The sequence below is a fragment of the Pituophis catenifer genome, unplaced genomic scaffold (assembly GCF_029215685.1).
Source record: "Pituophis catenifer annectens isolate HBS135680 unplaced genomic scaffold, rPitCat1.0.hap2 SCAF_12, whole genome shotgun sequence".
Taxonomy (NCBI): Eukaryota; Metazoa; Chordata; class Lepidosauria; order Squamata; family Colubridae; genus Pituophis; species Pituophis catenifer.
In genome coordinates, this window is record NW_027256892.1 from 6,191,533 (window position 1) to 6,208,168 (window position 16,636).

Here is a 16,636-nt window from a genome sequence, read left to right on the forward strand (position 1 = left end):
AATATAAACACAGATATAAAGACAATACAATACAATACAAAGACAAACAAAAAACCCACCACCTACAAACCCACCTAACATTTTACATATACATTTTTGTCATCAACAGAATATATGTCATTGAGCTTACATAGTTTAATAAAGAGTAATTATTAAATATCTGATTCCAATGTTATAACCTTACACTACAAGTTTACATTATTTATGAGTTCATCTCCTTAAGCAAGTCTTTACCCTAATTTCTGTCCTCTACATTTTTGCTGATTTTCCTTTCCAGCCATTGATACCATTGGTGCCATACAAGATAGTATTCGCTTTCTTCCTTTTCCTGGAGTTCCAGCGTCAATCTGTCCATTTCAGCACATTCTGTTATCTTTGCGATGATTTTGTCTTTGGATGGGAGTTGGTCTAATTTCCAGTTTTGAGCGAACAGTAGTCTTGCTGCTGTCAAGATATGTATGATAAGATATTTCGTTTCCTTAAGATATTGTGCCGTTATCATGCCAAATAAAAAGAATTCTGGACTATTTTCTATTTGAATGTTCGTTATTTCTTCAATAATATTTTTTATATCTTGCCAATAGTGTTGGGCTTTCCTACATTTCCACCAAGTGTGGTGATATGTCCCCTTTTTTGTTTTACATTTCCAACACAATGCCGGAGTGTTTGGGTGTATTTTGGCAAGTCGGGCTGGTGGTAGGTGCCATCTATAAAACATTTTAATGAGGTTCTCCTTGTAAGATGTGGCTCTTGTCATTGTAATGTTCTGCTTCCATAATTTCTCCCAATCTGCCAATTGAATATTATGTCCTATGTCCCTGGCCCACATTGTCATGTTATGTTTAACTGTTTCTTCTATTCATTTGTCTCTCAAAAGGTAGTTATATGTTTTAGTAATCATTTTCTGGTCTGCTCCTAATAAAATTCTGTCCAGTTCGTTCAGATCTTTTGCAATTCCATATTTGCTTTTATCCGCATTGTATCTTGAGTGTATTTGAGTGTAGTGCCACCAATCAATATTTATATCGCCATTTTGGAGTTGATGTCTTGGAGTGAGTTCTCCTTCATGATTCAGTAAATCTTGGTATCTCATCATCTTTCCGATTTCAAGAGTATTTGGAAATATCAATGCCTCCATCGGGGACCACCATTTTGGTATTTTATTATAATAAGTTTTCTTAATTCCCTGCCAAATCTTGAAGAGTGAGGCCCGAATTATGTGTCTTTGGAAGTACACGTGTTGTTTGTCTGGTCCATCCCATAGGAACGCGTGCCATCCTCATATGAGATCAAAGCCTTCTAGATATAAAGTTCTTTTGTCTTCTAATCTCATCCATTCTTTGATCCAGGTCAATCCGGCTGCTTTGTAATATAGCTCCCAGTCTGGTACTGCGAGGCCTCCTCTGTCTCGTGTGTCTTGTAGCGCTTTAATCTTAATTCTAGCCTTCTTTCCCTGCCATATGTAGGTCATTGTAATTTTGTTGAGATTTTTGAAGAAGTCCCTTCCTGGAAGTAATGGTATTACCTGGTATAGATATAGTACTCTCGGTAATATATTCATTTTAATTGAACTGATTCTGCCCATCAATGACAATTGTAGCCTGTTCCAGATTTCCAGGTCTTTTTTAATTTCTTTTAGTAATTTCATGTAATTGTCTTCTTTGATCGTGGTTGTTTTTGCCATCAGCCAAATACCTAAATATTTTATCTTCTTTACTAATTGGATTCCTAATTCTTCTTCTAATTCCGATCTCTGAGTCTGGGTCATATTTTTCATCATTATTTTTGTTTTTTGTTTGTTTATTTTGAGGCCTGCGACTTCCCCGTATTGTTCTATCATCCACATCAGTCTGGGTCCAGATCGTCTTGGATTTTCCAAGTTGAAAATTACGTCGTCTGCAAAGGCGAGCAATTTGTACTCCTCTCCCCGGATCTTGAGTCCTTTGATTTCTTCCTCGTTCCTTATTTCGTTTAATAATACCTCCAATGCTATTATAAATATTAGCGGTGACATGGGACATCCTTGTCGTACTCCTTTCTGAATATCAAAAATTTGTGTCATGTCACCATTTATTGAGATTTTTGCTGTTTGTTGGGAATCGGCAGCACATATACTAAAATTGGAACGATACAGAGAAGATTAGCATGGCCCCTGCGCAAAACCGGGAGCTTTTCACCCCTCGTCATAAATATGAACCATTTGCCAAGTATCTGAATTTTGATCAGATAATCATGAGGATGCTACAAAGGTGGTAAGAGTGAAAAATGGTCATGAGTCACTTTTTTAGTGCTTTGTTAACTTTGACCAGTCACTAAATGAACTGTTGTGACCTGTACATCTAGGGAGTTGATCAGTCATTTCATTATAGCAAACCCCACACCAATGGTGAAATCCAATTTTTTTGACTACCGGTTCTGTGGGTGTCACTTGGTGGGCGTGGCAGGGGAAGGACATTGTAACATCTCCATTCCCACCCCACTCTGGGCCCAGCTGGAGGTGATATTTGCCAGTTCTCCAAACCGCTCAAAATTTCCGCTACCGGTTCTCCAGAACCTGTCAGAATTTCACCCCTGCCCCACACTCACTTGCCCTGATGTTGTTACCTCCTCAGGTAATGAAACGTCTCCAAGCCAACAACTAAACTCAGAGGGCACCAAGGAGCCTGGATAGCTCTGCAGACAAAGGCACTGTAATTTAACATCAGCTGTCTGCCATTAAAGTAAGTTCGAATCTCGCCAGGCTCAAGGTTGACTCAGCCTTCCATCCTTTCTAAGGTAGGTAAATTGAGGACCCAGATTGTGGGGACAATAAACTGACTTTGTATGAATATGCAAAAGTATGAAGGCTATTGCTTAACGCATTGTAAACCACCCTGAGTCTCTGGAGAAGGGCGGCATATAAATAAATAAAAAAAAATTAAAAAATTTTCCCTCTCCCCCAACTCTCCCTTACGGGCAGGGAAAAAAATCCTGTTTTGAAAGTTTTTATTGGATGTTTGCAAAGGGATTTCTGCAAAAGTTGGAAACAGGAGCCTGGATAGCTCTGCAGACTAAAAGCACTGTAATTTAACATCAGCTGTCTGCCATTAAACTAAGTTCGAATCTTGCCAGGCTCAAGGTTGACTCAGCCTTCCATCCTTTCTAAGGTAGGTAAATTGAGGACCCAGTTTGTGGGGGCAATAAGCTGACTTTGTATAAATATATACAGAAAGTATGAAGGCTATTGCTTAACGCACTGTAAGCCGCCCTGAGTCTCCAGAGAAGGGCGGCATATAAATCAAATTATATATATACAAAAGTATGAAGGCTATTGCTTAACGCACTGTAAGCCGCCCTGAGTCTCCGGAGAAGGGCGGCATATAAATCAAATTATATATATACAAAAGTATGAAGGCTATTGCTTAACGCATTGTAAGCCGCCCTGAGTCTCCGGAGAAGGGCGGCATATAAATTAAAAAAAAAAAAAAAATTTCCCTCTCCCCCAACTCTCCCTTACGGGCAGGGAAAAAAATCCTGTTTTGAAAGTTTTTATTGGATGTTTGCAAAGGGATTTCTGCAAAAGTTGGAAACAGGAGCCTGGATAGCTCTTCAGACTAAGCACTGTAATTTAACACCAGCTGTCTGCAATTAAACTAAGTTCGAATCTCGCCAAGGCTCAAGGTTGACTCAGCCTTCCATCCTTTCTAAGGTAGGTAAATTGAGGACAGTGTTTGTGGGGGCAATAAGCTGACTTTGTATAAATATATACAAAAGTATGAAGGCTATTGCTTAACGCATTGTAAGCCGCCCTGAGTCTCTGGAGAAGGGCGGCATATAAATCAAAAAAAAAAATTAAAAAATTTTCCCTCTCCCCCAACTCTCCCTTACGGGCAGGGAAAAAAATCCTGTTTTGAAAGTTTTTATTGGATGTTTGCAAAGGGATTTCTGCAAAAGTTGGAAACAGGAGCCTGGATAGCTCTTCAGACTAAGCACTGTAATTTAACACCAGCTGTCTGCAATTAAACTAAGTTCGAATCTCGCCAAGGCTCAAGGTTGACTCAGCCTTCCATCCTTTCTAAGGTAGGTAAATTGAGGACCCAGTTTGTGGGGGCAATAAGCTGACTTTGTATAAATATATACAGAAAGTATGAAGGCTATTGCTTAACGCACTGTAAGCCGCCCTGAGTCTCCAGAGAAGGGCGGCATATAAATCAAATTATATATATACAAAAGTATGAAGGCTATTGCTTAACGCACTGTAAGCCGCCCTGAGTCTCCGGAGAAGGGTGGCATATAAATCAAATTATATATATACAAAAGTATGAAGGCTATTGCTTAACGCATTGTAAGCCGCCCTGAGTCTCTGGAGAAGGGCGGCATATAAATCAAATTATATATATACAAAAGTATGAAGGCTATTGCTTAACGCACTGTAAGCCGCCCAGAGTCTCCAGAGAAGGGCGGCATATAAATCAAATTATATATATACAAAAGTATGAAGGCTATTGCTTAACGCATTGTAAGCCGCCCTGAGTCTCCGGAGAAGGGTGGCATATAAATCAAATTATACATATACAAAAGTATGAAGGCTATTGCTTAACGCATTGTAAGCTGCCCTGAGTCTCCGGAGAAGGGCGGCATATAAATCAAATTATATATATACAAAAGTATGAAGGCTATTGCTTAACGCACTGTAAGCCGCCCTGAGTCTCTGGAGAAGGGCGGCATATAAATCAAATTATATATATACAAAAGTATGAAGGCTATTGCTTAACGCACTGTAAGCCGCCCTGAGTCTCTGGAGAAGGGCGGCATATAAATCAAATTATATATATACAAAAGTATGAAGGCTATTGCTTAACGCACTGTAAGCCGCCCTGAGTCTCCGGAGAAGGGCGGCATATAAATCAAATTATATATATACAAAAGTATGAAGGTTATTGCTTAACGCATTGTAAGCCGCCCTGAGTCTCCGGAGAAGGGCGGCATATAAATCAAATTATATATATACAAAAGTATGAAGGCTATTGCTTAACGCATTGTAAGCCGCCCTGAGTCTCCGGAGAAGGGCGGCATATAAATCAAATTATATATATACAAAAGTATGAAGGCTATTGCTTAACGCATTGTAAGCCGCCCTGAGTCTCCGGAGAAGGGCGGCATATAAATCAAATTATACATATACAAAAGTATGAAGGCTATTGCTTAACGCATTGTAAGCCGCCCTGCGTCTCCGGAGAAGGGCGGCATATAAATCAAATAATATATATACAAAAGTATGAAGGCTATTGCTTAACGCATTGTAAGCCGCCCTGAGTCTCCGGAGAAGGGCGGCATATAAATCAAATTATATATATACAAAAGTATGAAGGCTATTGGTTAACGCATTGTAAGCCGCCCTGAGTCTCTGGAGAAGGGCGGCATATAAATCAAATTATATATATACAAAAGTATGAAGGCTATTGCTTAACGCACTGTAAGCCGCCCTGAGTCTCTGGAGAAGGGCGGCATATAAATCAAATTATATATATACAAAAGTATGAAGGCTATTGCTTAACGCATTGTAAGCAGCCCTGAGTCTCCGGAGAAGGGCGGCATATAAATCAAATTATATATATACAAAAGTATGAAGGCTATTGCTTAACGCACTGTAAGCCGCCCTGAGTCTCCGGAGAAGGGTGGCATATAAATCAAATTATATATATACAAAAGTATGAAGGCTATTGCTTAACGCATTGTAAGCCGCCCTGAGTCTCTGGAGAAGGGCGGCATATAAATCAAATTATATATATACAAAAGTATGAAGGCTATTGCTTAACGCACTGTAAGCCGCCCTGAGTCTCCAGAGAAGGGCGGCATATAAATCAAATTATATATATACAAAAGTATGAAGGCTATTGCTTAACGCATTGTAAGCCGCCCTGAGTCTCCGGAGAAGGGTGGCATATAAATCAAATTATACATATACAAAAGTATGAAGGCTATTGCTTAACGCATTGTAAGCTGCCCTGAGTCTCCGGAGAAGGGCGGCATATAAATCAAATTATATATATACAAAAGTATGAAGGCTATTGCTTAACGCACTGTAAGCCGCCCTGAGTCTCTGGAGAAGGGCGGCATATAAATCAAATTATATATATACAAAAGTATGAAGGCTATTGCTTAACGCACTGTAAGCCGCCCTGAGTCTCTGGAGAAGGGCGGCATATAAATCAAATTATATATATACAAAAGTATGAAGGCTATTGCTTAACGCATTGTAAGCCGCCCTGAGTCTCCGGAGAAGGGCGGCATATAAATCAAATTATATATATACAAAAGTATGAAGGCTATTGCTTAACGCATTGTAAGCCGCCCTGAGTCTCCGGAGAAGGGCGGCATATAAATCAAATTATATATATACAAAAGTATGGAGGCTATTGCTTAACGCATTGTAAGCCGCCCTGAGTCTCCGGAGAAGGGCGGCATATAAATCAAATTATATATATACAAAAGTATGAAGGCTATTGCTTAACGCATTGTAAGCCGCCCTGAGTCTCCGGAGAAGGGCGGCATATAAATCAAATTATACATATACAAAAGTATGAAGGCTATTGCTTAACGCATTGTAAGCCGCCCTGCGTCTCTGGAGAAGGGCGGCATATAAATCAAATTATATATATACAAAAGTATGAAGGCTATTGCTTAACGCATTGTAAGCCGCCCTGAGTCTCCGGAGAAGGGCGGCATATAAATCAAATTATATATATACAAAAGTATGAAGGCTATTGCTTAACGCATTGTAAGCCGCCCTGAGTCTCTGGAGAAGGGCGGCATATAAATCAAATTATATATATACAAAAGTATGAAGGCTATTGCTTAACGCACTGTAAGCCGCCCTGAGTCTCTGGAGAAGGGCGGCATATAAATCAAATTATATATATACAAAAGTATGAAGGCTATTGCTTAACGCATTGTAAGCCGCCCTGAGTCTCCGGAGAAGGGCGGCATATAAATCAAATTATATATATACAAAAGTATGAAGGCTATTGCTTAACGCACTGTAAGCCGCCCTGAGTCTCTGGAGAAGGGCGGCATATAAATCAAATTATATATATACAAAAGTATGAAGGCTATTGCTTAACGCATTGTAAGCCGCCCTGAGTCTCCGGAGAAGGGCGGCATATAAATCAAATTATACATATACAAAAGTATGAAGGCTATTGCTTAACGCATTGTAAGCCGCCCTGAGTCTCCGGAGAAGGGCGGCATATAAATCAAATTATAAATATACAAAAGTATGAAGGCTATTGCTTAACGCATTGTAAGCCGCCCTGAGTCTCTGGAGAAGGGCGGCATATAAATCAAATTATATATATACAAAAGTATGAAGGCTATTGCTTAACGCACTGTAAGCCGCCCTGAGTCTCTGGAGAAGGGCGGCATATAAATCAAATTATACATATACAAAAGTATGAAGGCTATTGCTTAACGCACTGTAAGCCGCCCAGAGTCTCCGGAGAAGGGCGGCATATAAATCAAATTATACATATACAAAAGTATGAAGGCTATTGCTTAACGCACTGTAAGCCGCCCAGAGTCTCCGGAGAAGGGCGGCATATAAATCAAATTATACATATACAAAAGTATGAAGGCTATTGCTTAACGCACTGTAAGCCGCCCTGAGTCTCTGGAGAAGGGCGGCATATAAATCAAATTATATATATACAAAAGTATGAAGGCTATTGCTTAACGCATTGTAAGCCGCCCTGAGTCTCCGGAGAAGGGCGGCATATAAATCAAATTATATATATACAAAAGTATGAAGGCTATTGCTTAACGCATTGTAAGCCGCCCTGAGTCTCCAGAGAAGGGCGGCATATAAATCAAATTATACATATACAAAAGTATGAAGGCTATTGCTTAACGCATTGTAAGCCGCCCTGAGTCTCTGGAGAAGGGCGGCATATAAATCAAATTATATATATACAAAAGTATGAAGGCTATTGCTTAACGCATTGTAAGCCGCCCTGAGTCTCCAGAGAAGGGCGGCATATAAATCAAATTATACATATACAAAAGTATGAAGGCTATTGCTTAACGCATTGTAAGCCGCCCTGAGTCTCTGGAGAAGGGCGGCATATAAATCAAATTATATATATACAAAAGTATGAAGGCTATTGCTTAACGCATTGTAAGCCGCCCTGAGTCTCCGGAGAAGGGCGGCATATAAATCAAATTATATATATACAAAAGTATGAAGGCTATTGCTTAACGCATTGTAAGCCGCCCTGAGTCTCCGGAGAAGGGCGGCATATAAATCAAATTATATATATACAAAAGTATGAAGGCTATTGCTTAACGCATTGTAAGCCGCCCTGAGTCTCCGGAGAAGGGCGGCATATAAATCAAATTATATATATACAAAAGTATGAAGGCTATTGCTTAACGCACTGTAAGCCGCCCTGAGTCTCCGGAGAAGGGCGGCATATAAATCAAATTATATATATACAAAAGTATGAAGGCTATTGCTTAACGCATTGTAAGCCGCCCTGAGTCTCCGGAGAAGGGCGGCATATAAATCAAATTATATATATACAAAAGTATGAAGGCTATTGCTTAACGCATTGTAAGCCGCCCTGAGTCTCCGGAGGAGGGCGGCATATAAATCAAATTATATATATACAAAAGTATGAAGGCTATTGCTTAACGCATTGTAAGCCGCCCTGAGTCTCCGGAGAAGGGCGGCATATAAATCAAATTATATATATATACAAAAGTATGAAGGCTATTGCTTAACGCACTGTAAGCCGCCCTGAGTCTCCGGAGAAGGGCGGCATATAAATCAAATTATACATATACAAAAGTATGAAGGCTATTGCTTAACGCACTGTAAGCCGCCCAGAGTCTCCGGAGAAGGGCGGCATATAAATCAAATTATACATATACAAAAGTATGAAGGCTATTGCTTAACGCACTGTAAGCCGCCCAGAGTCTCCGGAGAAGGGCGGCATATAAATCAAATTATACATATACAAAAGTATGAAGGCTATTGCTTAACGCACTGTAAGCCGCCCTGAGTCTCTGGAGAAGGGCGGCATATAAATCAAATTATATATATACAAAAGTATGAAGGCTATTGCTTAACGCATTGTAAGCCGCCCTGAGTCTCCGGAGAAGGGCGGCATATAAATCAAATTATATATATACAAAAGTATGAAGGCTATTGCTTAACGCATTGTAAGCCGCCCTGAGTCTCCAGAGAAGGGCGGCATATAAATCAAATTATACATATACAAAAGTATGAAGGCTATTGCTTAACGCATTGTAAGCCGCCCTGAGTCTCTGGAGAAGGGCGGCATATAAATCAAATTATATATATACAAAAGTATGAAGGCTATTGCTTAACGCATTGTAAGCCGCCCTGAGTCTCCAGAGAAGGGCGGCATATAAATCAAATTATACATATACAAAAGTATGAAGGCTATTGCTTAACGCATTGTAAGCCGCCCTGAGTCTCTGGAGAAGGGCGGCATATAAATCAAATTATATATATACAAAAGTATGAAGGCTATTGCTTAACGCATTGTAAGCCGCCCTGAGTCTCTGGAGAAGGGCGGCATATAAATCAAATTATATATATACAAAAGTATGAAGGCTATTGCTTAACGCATTGTAAGCCGCCCTGAGTCTCCGGAGAAGGGCGGCATATAAATCAAATTATACATATACAAAAGTATGAAGGCTATTGCTTAACGCATTGTAAGCCGCCCTGAGTCTCCGGAGAAGGGCGGCATATAAATCAAATTATAAATATACAAAAGTATGAAGGCTATTGCTTAACGCATTGTAAGCCGCCCTGAGTCTCTGGAGAAGGGCGGCATATAAATCAAATTATATATATACAAAAGTATGAAGGCTATTGCTTAACGCACTGTAAGCCGCCCTGAGTCTCTGGAGAAGGGCGGCATATAAATCAAATTATACATATACAAAAGTATGAAGGCTATTGCTTAACGCACTGTAAGCCGCCCAGAGTCTCCGGAGAAGGGCGGCATATAAATCAAATTATACATATACAAAAGTATGAAGGCTATTGCTTAACGCTCTGTAAGCCGCCCAGAGTCTCCGGAGAAGGGCGGCATATAAATCAAATTATACATATACAAAAGTATGAAGGCTATTGCTTAACGCACTGTAAGCCGCCCTGAGTCTCTGGAGAAGGGCGGCATATAAATCAAATTATATATATACAAAAGTATGAAGGCTATTGCTTAACGCATTGTAAGCCGCCCTGAGTCTCCGGAGAAGGGCGGCATATAAATCAAATTATATATATACAAAAGTATGAAGGCTATTGCTTAACGCATTGTAAGCCGCCCTGAGTCTCCAGAGAAGGGCGGCATATAAATCAAATTATACATATACAAAAGTATGAAGGCTATTGCTTAACGCATTGTAAGCCGCCCTGAGTCTCTGGAGAAGGGCGGCATATAAATCAAATTATATATATACAAAAGTATGAAGGCTATTGCTTAACGCATTGTAAGCCGCCCTGAGTCTCCAGAGAAGGGCGGCATATAAATCAAATTATACATATACAAAAGTATGAAGGCTATTGCTTAACGCATTGTAAGCCGCCCTGAGTCTCTGGAGAAGGGCGGCATATAAATCAAATTATATATATACAAAAGTATGAAGGCTATTGCTTAACGCATTGTAAGCCGCCCTGAGTCTCCGGAGAAGGGCGGCATATAAATCAAATTATATATATACAAAAGTATGAAGGCTATTGCTTAACGCATTGTAAGCCGCCCTGAGTCTCCGGAGAAGGGCGGCATATAAATCAAATTATATATATACAAAAGTATGAAGGCTATTGCTTAACGCATTGTAAGCCGCCCTGAGTCTCCGGAGAAGGGCGGCATATAAATCAAATTATATATATACAAAAGTATGAAGGCTATTGCTTAACGCACTGTAAGCCGCCCAGAGTCTCCGGAGAAGGGCGGCATATAAATCAAATTATACATATACAAAAGTATGAAGGCTATTGCTTAACGCACTGTAAGCCGCCCAGAGTCTCCGGAGAAGGGCGGCATATAAATCAAATTATACATATACAAAAGTATGAAGGCTATTGCTTAACGCACTGTAAGCCGCCCTGAGTCTCTGGAGAAGGGCGGCATATAAATCAAATTATATATATACAAAAGTATGAAGGCTATTGCTTAACGCATTGTAAGCCGCCCTGAGTCTCCGGAGAAGGGCGGCATATAAATCAAATTATATATATACAAAAGTATGAAGGCTATTGCTTAACGCACTGTAAGCCGCCCTGAGTCTCCGGAGAAGGGCGGCATATAAATCAAATTATATATATACAAAAGTATGAAGGCTATTGCTTAACGCATTGTAAGCCGCCCTGAGTCTCCGGAGAAGGGCGGCATATAAATCAAATTATATATATACAAAAGTATGAAGGCTATTGCTTAACGCATTGTAAGCCGCCCTGAGTCTCCGGAGAAGGGCGGCATATAAATCAAATTATATATATACAAAAGTATGAAGGCTATTGCTTAACGCATTGTAAGCCGCCCTGAGTCTCCGGAGGAGGGCGGCATATAAATCAAATTATATATATACAAAAGTATGAAGGCTATTGCTTAACGCATTGTAAGCCGCCCTGAGTCTCCGGAGAAGGGCGGCATATAAATCAAATTATATATATATACAAAAGTATGAAGGCTATTGCTTAACGCACTGTAAGCCTCCCTGAGTCTCCGGAGAAGGGCGGCATATAAATCAAATTATACATATACAAAAGTATGAAGGCTATTGCTTAACGCACTGTAAGCCGCCCAGAGTCTCCGGAGAAGGGCGGCATATAAATCAAATTATACATATACAAAAGTATGAAGGCTATTGCTTAACGCACTGTAAGCCGCCCAGAGTCTCCGGAGAAGGGCGGCATATAAATCAAATTATACATATACAAAAGTATGAAGGCTATTGCTTAACGCACTGTAAGCCGCCCTGAGTCTCTGGAGAAGGGCGGCATATAAATCAAATTATATATATACAAAAGTATGAAGGCTATTGCTTAACGCATTGTAAGCCGCCCTGAGTCTCCGGAGAAGGGCGGCATATAAATCAAATTATATATATACAAAAGTATGAAGGCTATTGCTTAACGCACTGTAAGCCGCCCTGAGTCTCCGGAGAAGGGCGGCATATAAATCAAATTATATATATACAAAAGTATGAAGGCTATTGCTTAACGCATTGTAAGCCGCCCTGAGTCTCCGGAGAAGGGCGGCATATAAATCAAATTATATATATACAAAAGTATGAAGGCTATTGCTTAACGCATTGTAAGCCGCCCTGAGTCTCTGGAGAAGGGCGGCATATAAATCAAATTATATATATACAAAAGTATGAAGGCTATTGCTTAACGCATTGTAAGCCGCCCTGAGTCTCCGGAGAAGGGCGGCATATAAATCAAATTATATATATACAAAAGTATGAAGGCTATTGCTTAACGCACTGTAAGCCGCCCTGAGTCTCCGGAGAAGGGCGGCATATAAATCAAATTATATATATACAAAAGTATGAAGGCTATTGCTTAACGCATTGTAAGCCGCCCTGAGTCTCCGGAGAAGGGCGGCATATAAATCAAATTATATATATACAAAAGTATGAAGGCTATTGCTTAACGCATTGTAAGCCGCCCTGAGTCTCCGGAGAAGGGCGGCATATAAATCAAATTATATATATACAAAAGTATGAAGGCTATTGCTTAACGCATTGTAAGCCGCCCTGAGTCTCCGGAGAAGGGCGGCATATAAATCAAATTATATATATACAAAAGTATGAAGGCTATTGCTTAACGCATTGTAAGCCGCCCTGAGTCTCCGGAGAAGGGCGGCATATAAATCAAATTATATATATACAAAAGTATGAAGGCTATTGCTTAACGCATTGTAAGCCGCCCTGAGTCTCCGGAGAAGGGCGGCATATAAATCAAATTAAAAAAAAAAAAACTCCCCGAACTACAGACAAACCCTCCCCAAAGCGGGCTAATGCATGGGACCAAACGAACGGCGCCTCCTGCGCTCTTCCTCACCCACTTCAGCGGGATGACTCACTCCGCTTTGACTCCGCTGCTCGCCTCTGGAAGGGAGGGGGGAGGGAGGAGGAGGAGGAGGGGGGGGAGGAGGCGAGGGAGGCCCCGCCCTTCTTTCCTCCCCGGGAGCGCGCGCCGCGTGGCTTGCAGCCGCAGCAGGAGCAAAGGATGCGGCCGGTCCCGCGGGCGGGGCTGGCCCTGGTGCTGGAAGTGGGGGTGCGCGCGATGCTGCTGGGTCTCTTCTTGTGAGTGCCGAGGAGTGGGGAAAGGGAAGGGGCGTTTCTCTCCCGCTTCTTGGGGAAGGTTCCCAAGCCCGCCCCCCCCCCACGCCTTACTGGAATGCCGGTGGGCAGCCTGGGTCTCTCCCTCCCCCTTTTCCCCAGCCTCCTCACCCGGAGCTCTTCCGGGCTTGCAAAGAAGTTTACGTGGCTTTTCGGAAAGCTCGGGGCGGCCTTCTCGGGGGTGCTAAGGAATTGCGTGGCCTTTTGTGGGCTGAAAGAAGGCTGCACCTGCAGTGTCTGGTGGCATTTTGCGCTGTGCGTCAGGCCGGGCATCCCGCGGGAGATAACCTAGGCTGGGGGAAAGGTGCTGGCTTGCTCTTTTGGAGCCTGCAGGTGAGGGGCGGAGGGGAGGATCGGTGGGGGGAGCTTCTGGCCAAAAGCCTGCCAGGTGTTAAGGCCGTTCAGTTCCAGAATTCCCAGCATCTAATGTTTTTTTTAAAAAAATTGATTTATATGCCGCCCTTCTCCGGAGACTCAGGGCGGCTTACAATGCGTTAAGCAATAGCCTTCATCCTTTTGTATATTTATAATTTGATTTATATGCCGCCCTTCTCCGGAGACTCAGGGCGGCTTACAATGCGTTAAGCAATAGCCTTCATACTTTTGTATATATATAATTTGATTTATATGCCGCCCTTCTCCGGAGACTCAGGGCGGCTTACAGTGCGTTAAGCAATAGCCTTCCTACTTTTGTATATATATAATTTGATTTATATGCCGCCCTTCTCCGGAGACTCAGGGCGGCTTACAATGCGTTAAGCAATAGCCTTCATACTTTTGTATATATTTTATACAAAGTCAGCTTATTGCCCCCCACAAACCAGGTCCTCATTTCACCTACCTTAGAAAGGATGGAAGGCTGAGTCGACCTTGAGCCTTGGAGAGATTCGAACCAGCAGAAATTGCAGGCAGCTGTGTTAATGACAGGGTCCACTAAACCCCTGTACTCTATATGTTAGGCTCTATATGTTATTAGATGTGGCCCTTAGAACTAGGTGGCTGTGGGGCATTGGAATTAACCGGCCAAAGACTTGGATTGGAAGCGCTTGGATTGCAAATGCCTGGAACAAAAATGCCAATCTCCAATCAAAGACACCTGATACCTGCCTTGCATTTTCTATATTTAGGCATATCCCAAAGAGATCCAGGTGGATTTGAACAGAGAGGGAGAGGGAGAGGGAGAGGGGGAGAGACAAATTGGGGTTTGTCCTATCTCAGTGTTTCTCAACCTTGGTAGCTTGAAGATGGGTGGACTTCAACACCCAGAATCCCCCAGCCAGCAACGCTGGCTGGGGGATTCTGGGAGTTGAAGTCCACCCATCTTCAAGCTACCAAGGTTGAGAAACACTGTCCTATCTGGTCATAAGAACCACCATTCTCCCTTTTCTTTGCATGCTGTCTTTTGGATGATAAACTTGATTATTATGAGCCTTTATTTTTGCCCTGGGGAAGATGGGTTAAGGTTAAAGATAGCTAAACAAGCTGGGCGGTATTGCATAGAATTAGAAAGATACTTTATTACAGCCCAGGGCTAGACAAATGTATGTTTACAAACATTGGGATAAAGGGTGCTATATTCATGGACCAAGGATGTGTGATTACATGTAACTGAAAGGGCAATATGATGCTGTAAATTGCTATGGAGAGCAGCCCATAATCCTTACAGAGCCAAACATATTTGGATCCTACTTTCTTTAGGTTCACTGAAGTGTTGCCACCTTTCCAGCGAGTCATACAGCCTGAAGAAATGTGGCTCTACAAAAACCCCTACATAGAGTCTGACCATGTGCCCACCAAGTCTATGTTTGTAAGTGTTTTGTCCACTCTCCCTTCAACTTTTATTTGCTTGCCTGTTTCTTGGCAAGCAGAACTTTGCTTAGATTGAGTCCAGACCTTTGCTCAGTGCAATGAACCCAAATTAAAGCACCCCAATCCAGATGGCTGTCTAGTCGGGGTGGAGTACTATCAGTATGCTGACGACACCCAGCTGTACATCTCCACCCCGGATCACCCCAACGATGCCCTTGAAGTGATGTCCCGGTGCCTGGAGGCCGTACGGATCTGGATGGGGAGGAACAGGCTCAGGCTCAACCCATCCAAGACCGAGTGGCTGTGGTTTCCGACGTCCCGATATAGTCAGTTGACGCCATCACTGACTATTGGAGGCGAATCATTGGCCCCCACGGAGAGGGCTCGCAACTTGGGCGTCCTCCTGGATTCACGGCTGTCTTTAGAAGACCACTTGACGGCCGTGACCGGGAGGATTTTTCATCAGGTTCGCCTGATTCGCCAGTTGCGTCCCTTTCTGGATCGGGACTCGTTACGCACGGTCACTCATGCCCTCGTCACCTCCCGCCTGGACTATTGTAATGCTCTCTACATGGGGCTCCCCTTGAGGAGCACCCGGAGGCTCCAACTGGCGCAGAGTACGGCCGTGCGGGTGGTAATGGGAGCGACATGGCGCTCCCATGTAACACCTCTCTTGTGCAAGCTGCACTGGCTCCCGGTGGTCTTCCGGGTGCGCTTCAAGGTTTTGGTTACCACCTTTAAAGCGCTCCATGGCTTAGGACCTGGTTATCTACGGGACCGCCTACTACCACCAATAGCCTCCCACCGGCCAGTACGCTCTCATAGAGAAGGACTCCTCCGGGTGCCGTCAGCCAAACAGTGTCGACTGGCGGCCCCTAGGGGGAGACCCTTCTCTGTGGGGGCACCTACCATCTGGAATGAGCTCCCCCCGGAGATACGGAGGATCCCGGATCTGTGCTCCTTCCGCCGTGCTGTGAAGACCTTTTTATTCCATCAGGCGGGCTTGGCCTAATCTCTCCCTTTTTAAAAATGTAAATTTTAATCTGTTTTTAAATTATTGGGGTGTTTTAATCTGTCTGGGCCAAAATGATTTAATTTGATTTTATTCTGGTTTTAAATTTTTTGTATCTGTATTTTATTGTTGGCTGTTCACCGCCCTGAGTCCTTCGGGAGTAGGGCGGTATACAAATCAAATAAATAAAATAATAAATAAATAAAATAATAAATAAATAAATAAATAAATAAATAAATAAATAAATAAATAAATAAATAGTCTCTGTTTGAAGAGACTTGGCAAAAGGATACTCACCAGTTTCCTTGTTAATTTTTTCCATTGTGAAACTGTCTTTACTGTTAGGAAGTTATTCCCCTGACATTAAAATAGAATCTTCTTTCTTATGGTTAAAAACCTTTATTCCATACTTTGAAAGGATTGCCACGGTCTGCTTCAGAACATGTAGCT

General features: G+C 42.2%; 1 protein-coding gene and 1 pseudogene across 2 annotated transcripts in view; both read left to right on the top strand.

Annotated features, from left to right (window-relative positions):
* PLPP5 (phospholipid phosphatase 5) overlaps window positions 1-16,636 on the top strand; it is a 31,386-nt gene that overhangs the window by 8,679 nt on the left and 6,071 nt on the right. The window contains exons 1-2 of one of the 2 annotated variants that reach the window (XM_070952387.1): window positions 13,249-13,329; window positions 15,064-15,172. In XM_070952387.1, coding sequence (XP_070808488.1) covers window positions 13,253-13,329; window positions 15,064-15,172 — 186 coding nt within the window. In that variant the 5' untranslated portion in view covers window positions 13,249-13,252. Of the gene's footprint in view, window positions 1-13,248; window positions 13,330-15,063; window positions 15,173-16,636 lie in introns of those variants that run through there. The other variant, XM_070952388.1, reaches the window with a different exon arrangement.
* On the top strand, window positions 2,088-2,160 carry LOC139323332 (U6 spliceosomal RNA; annotated as a pseudogene).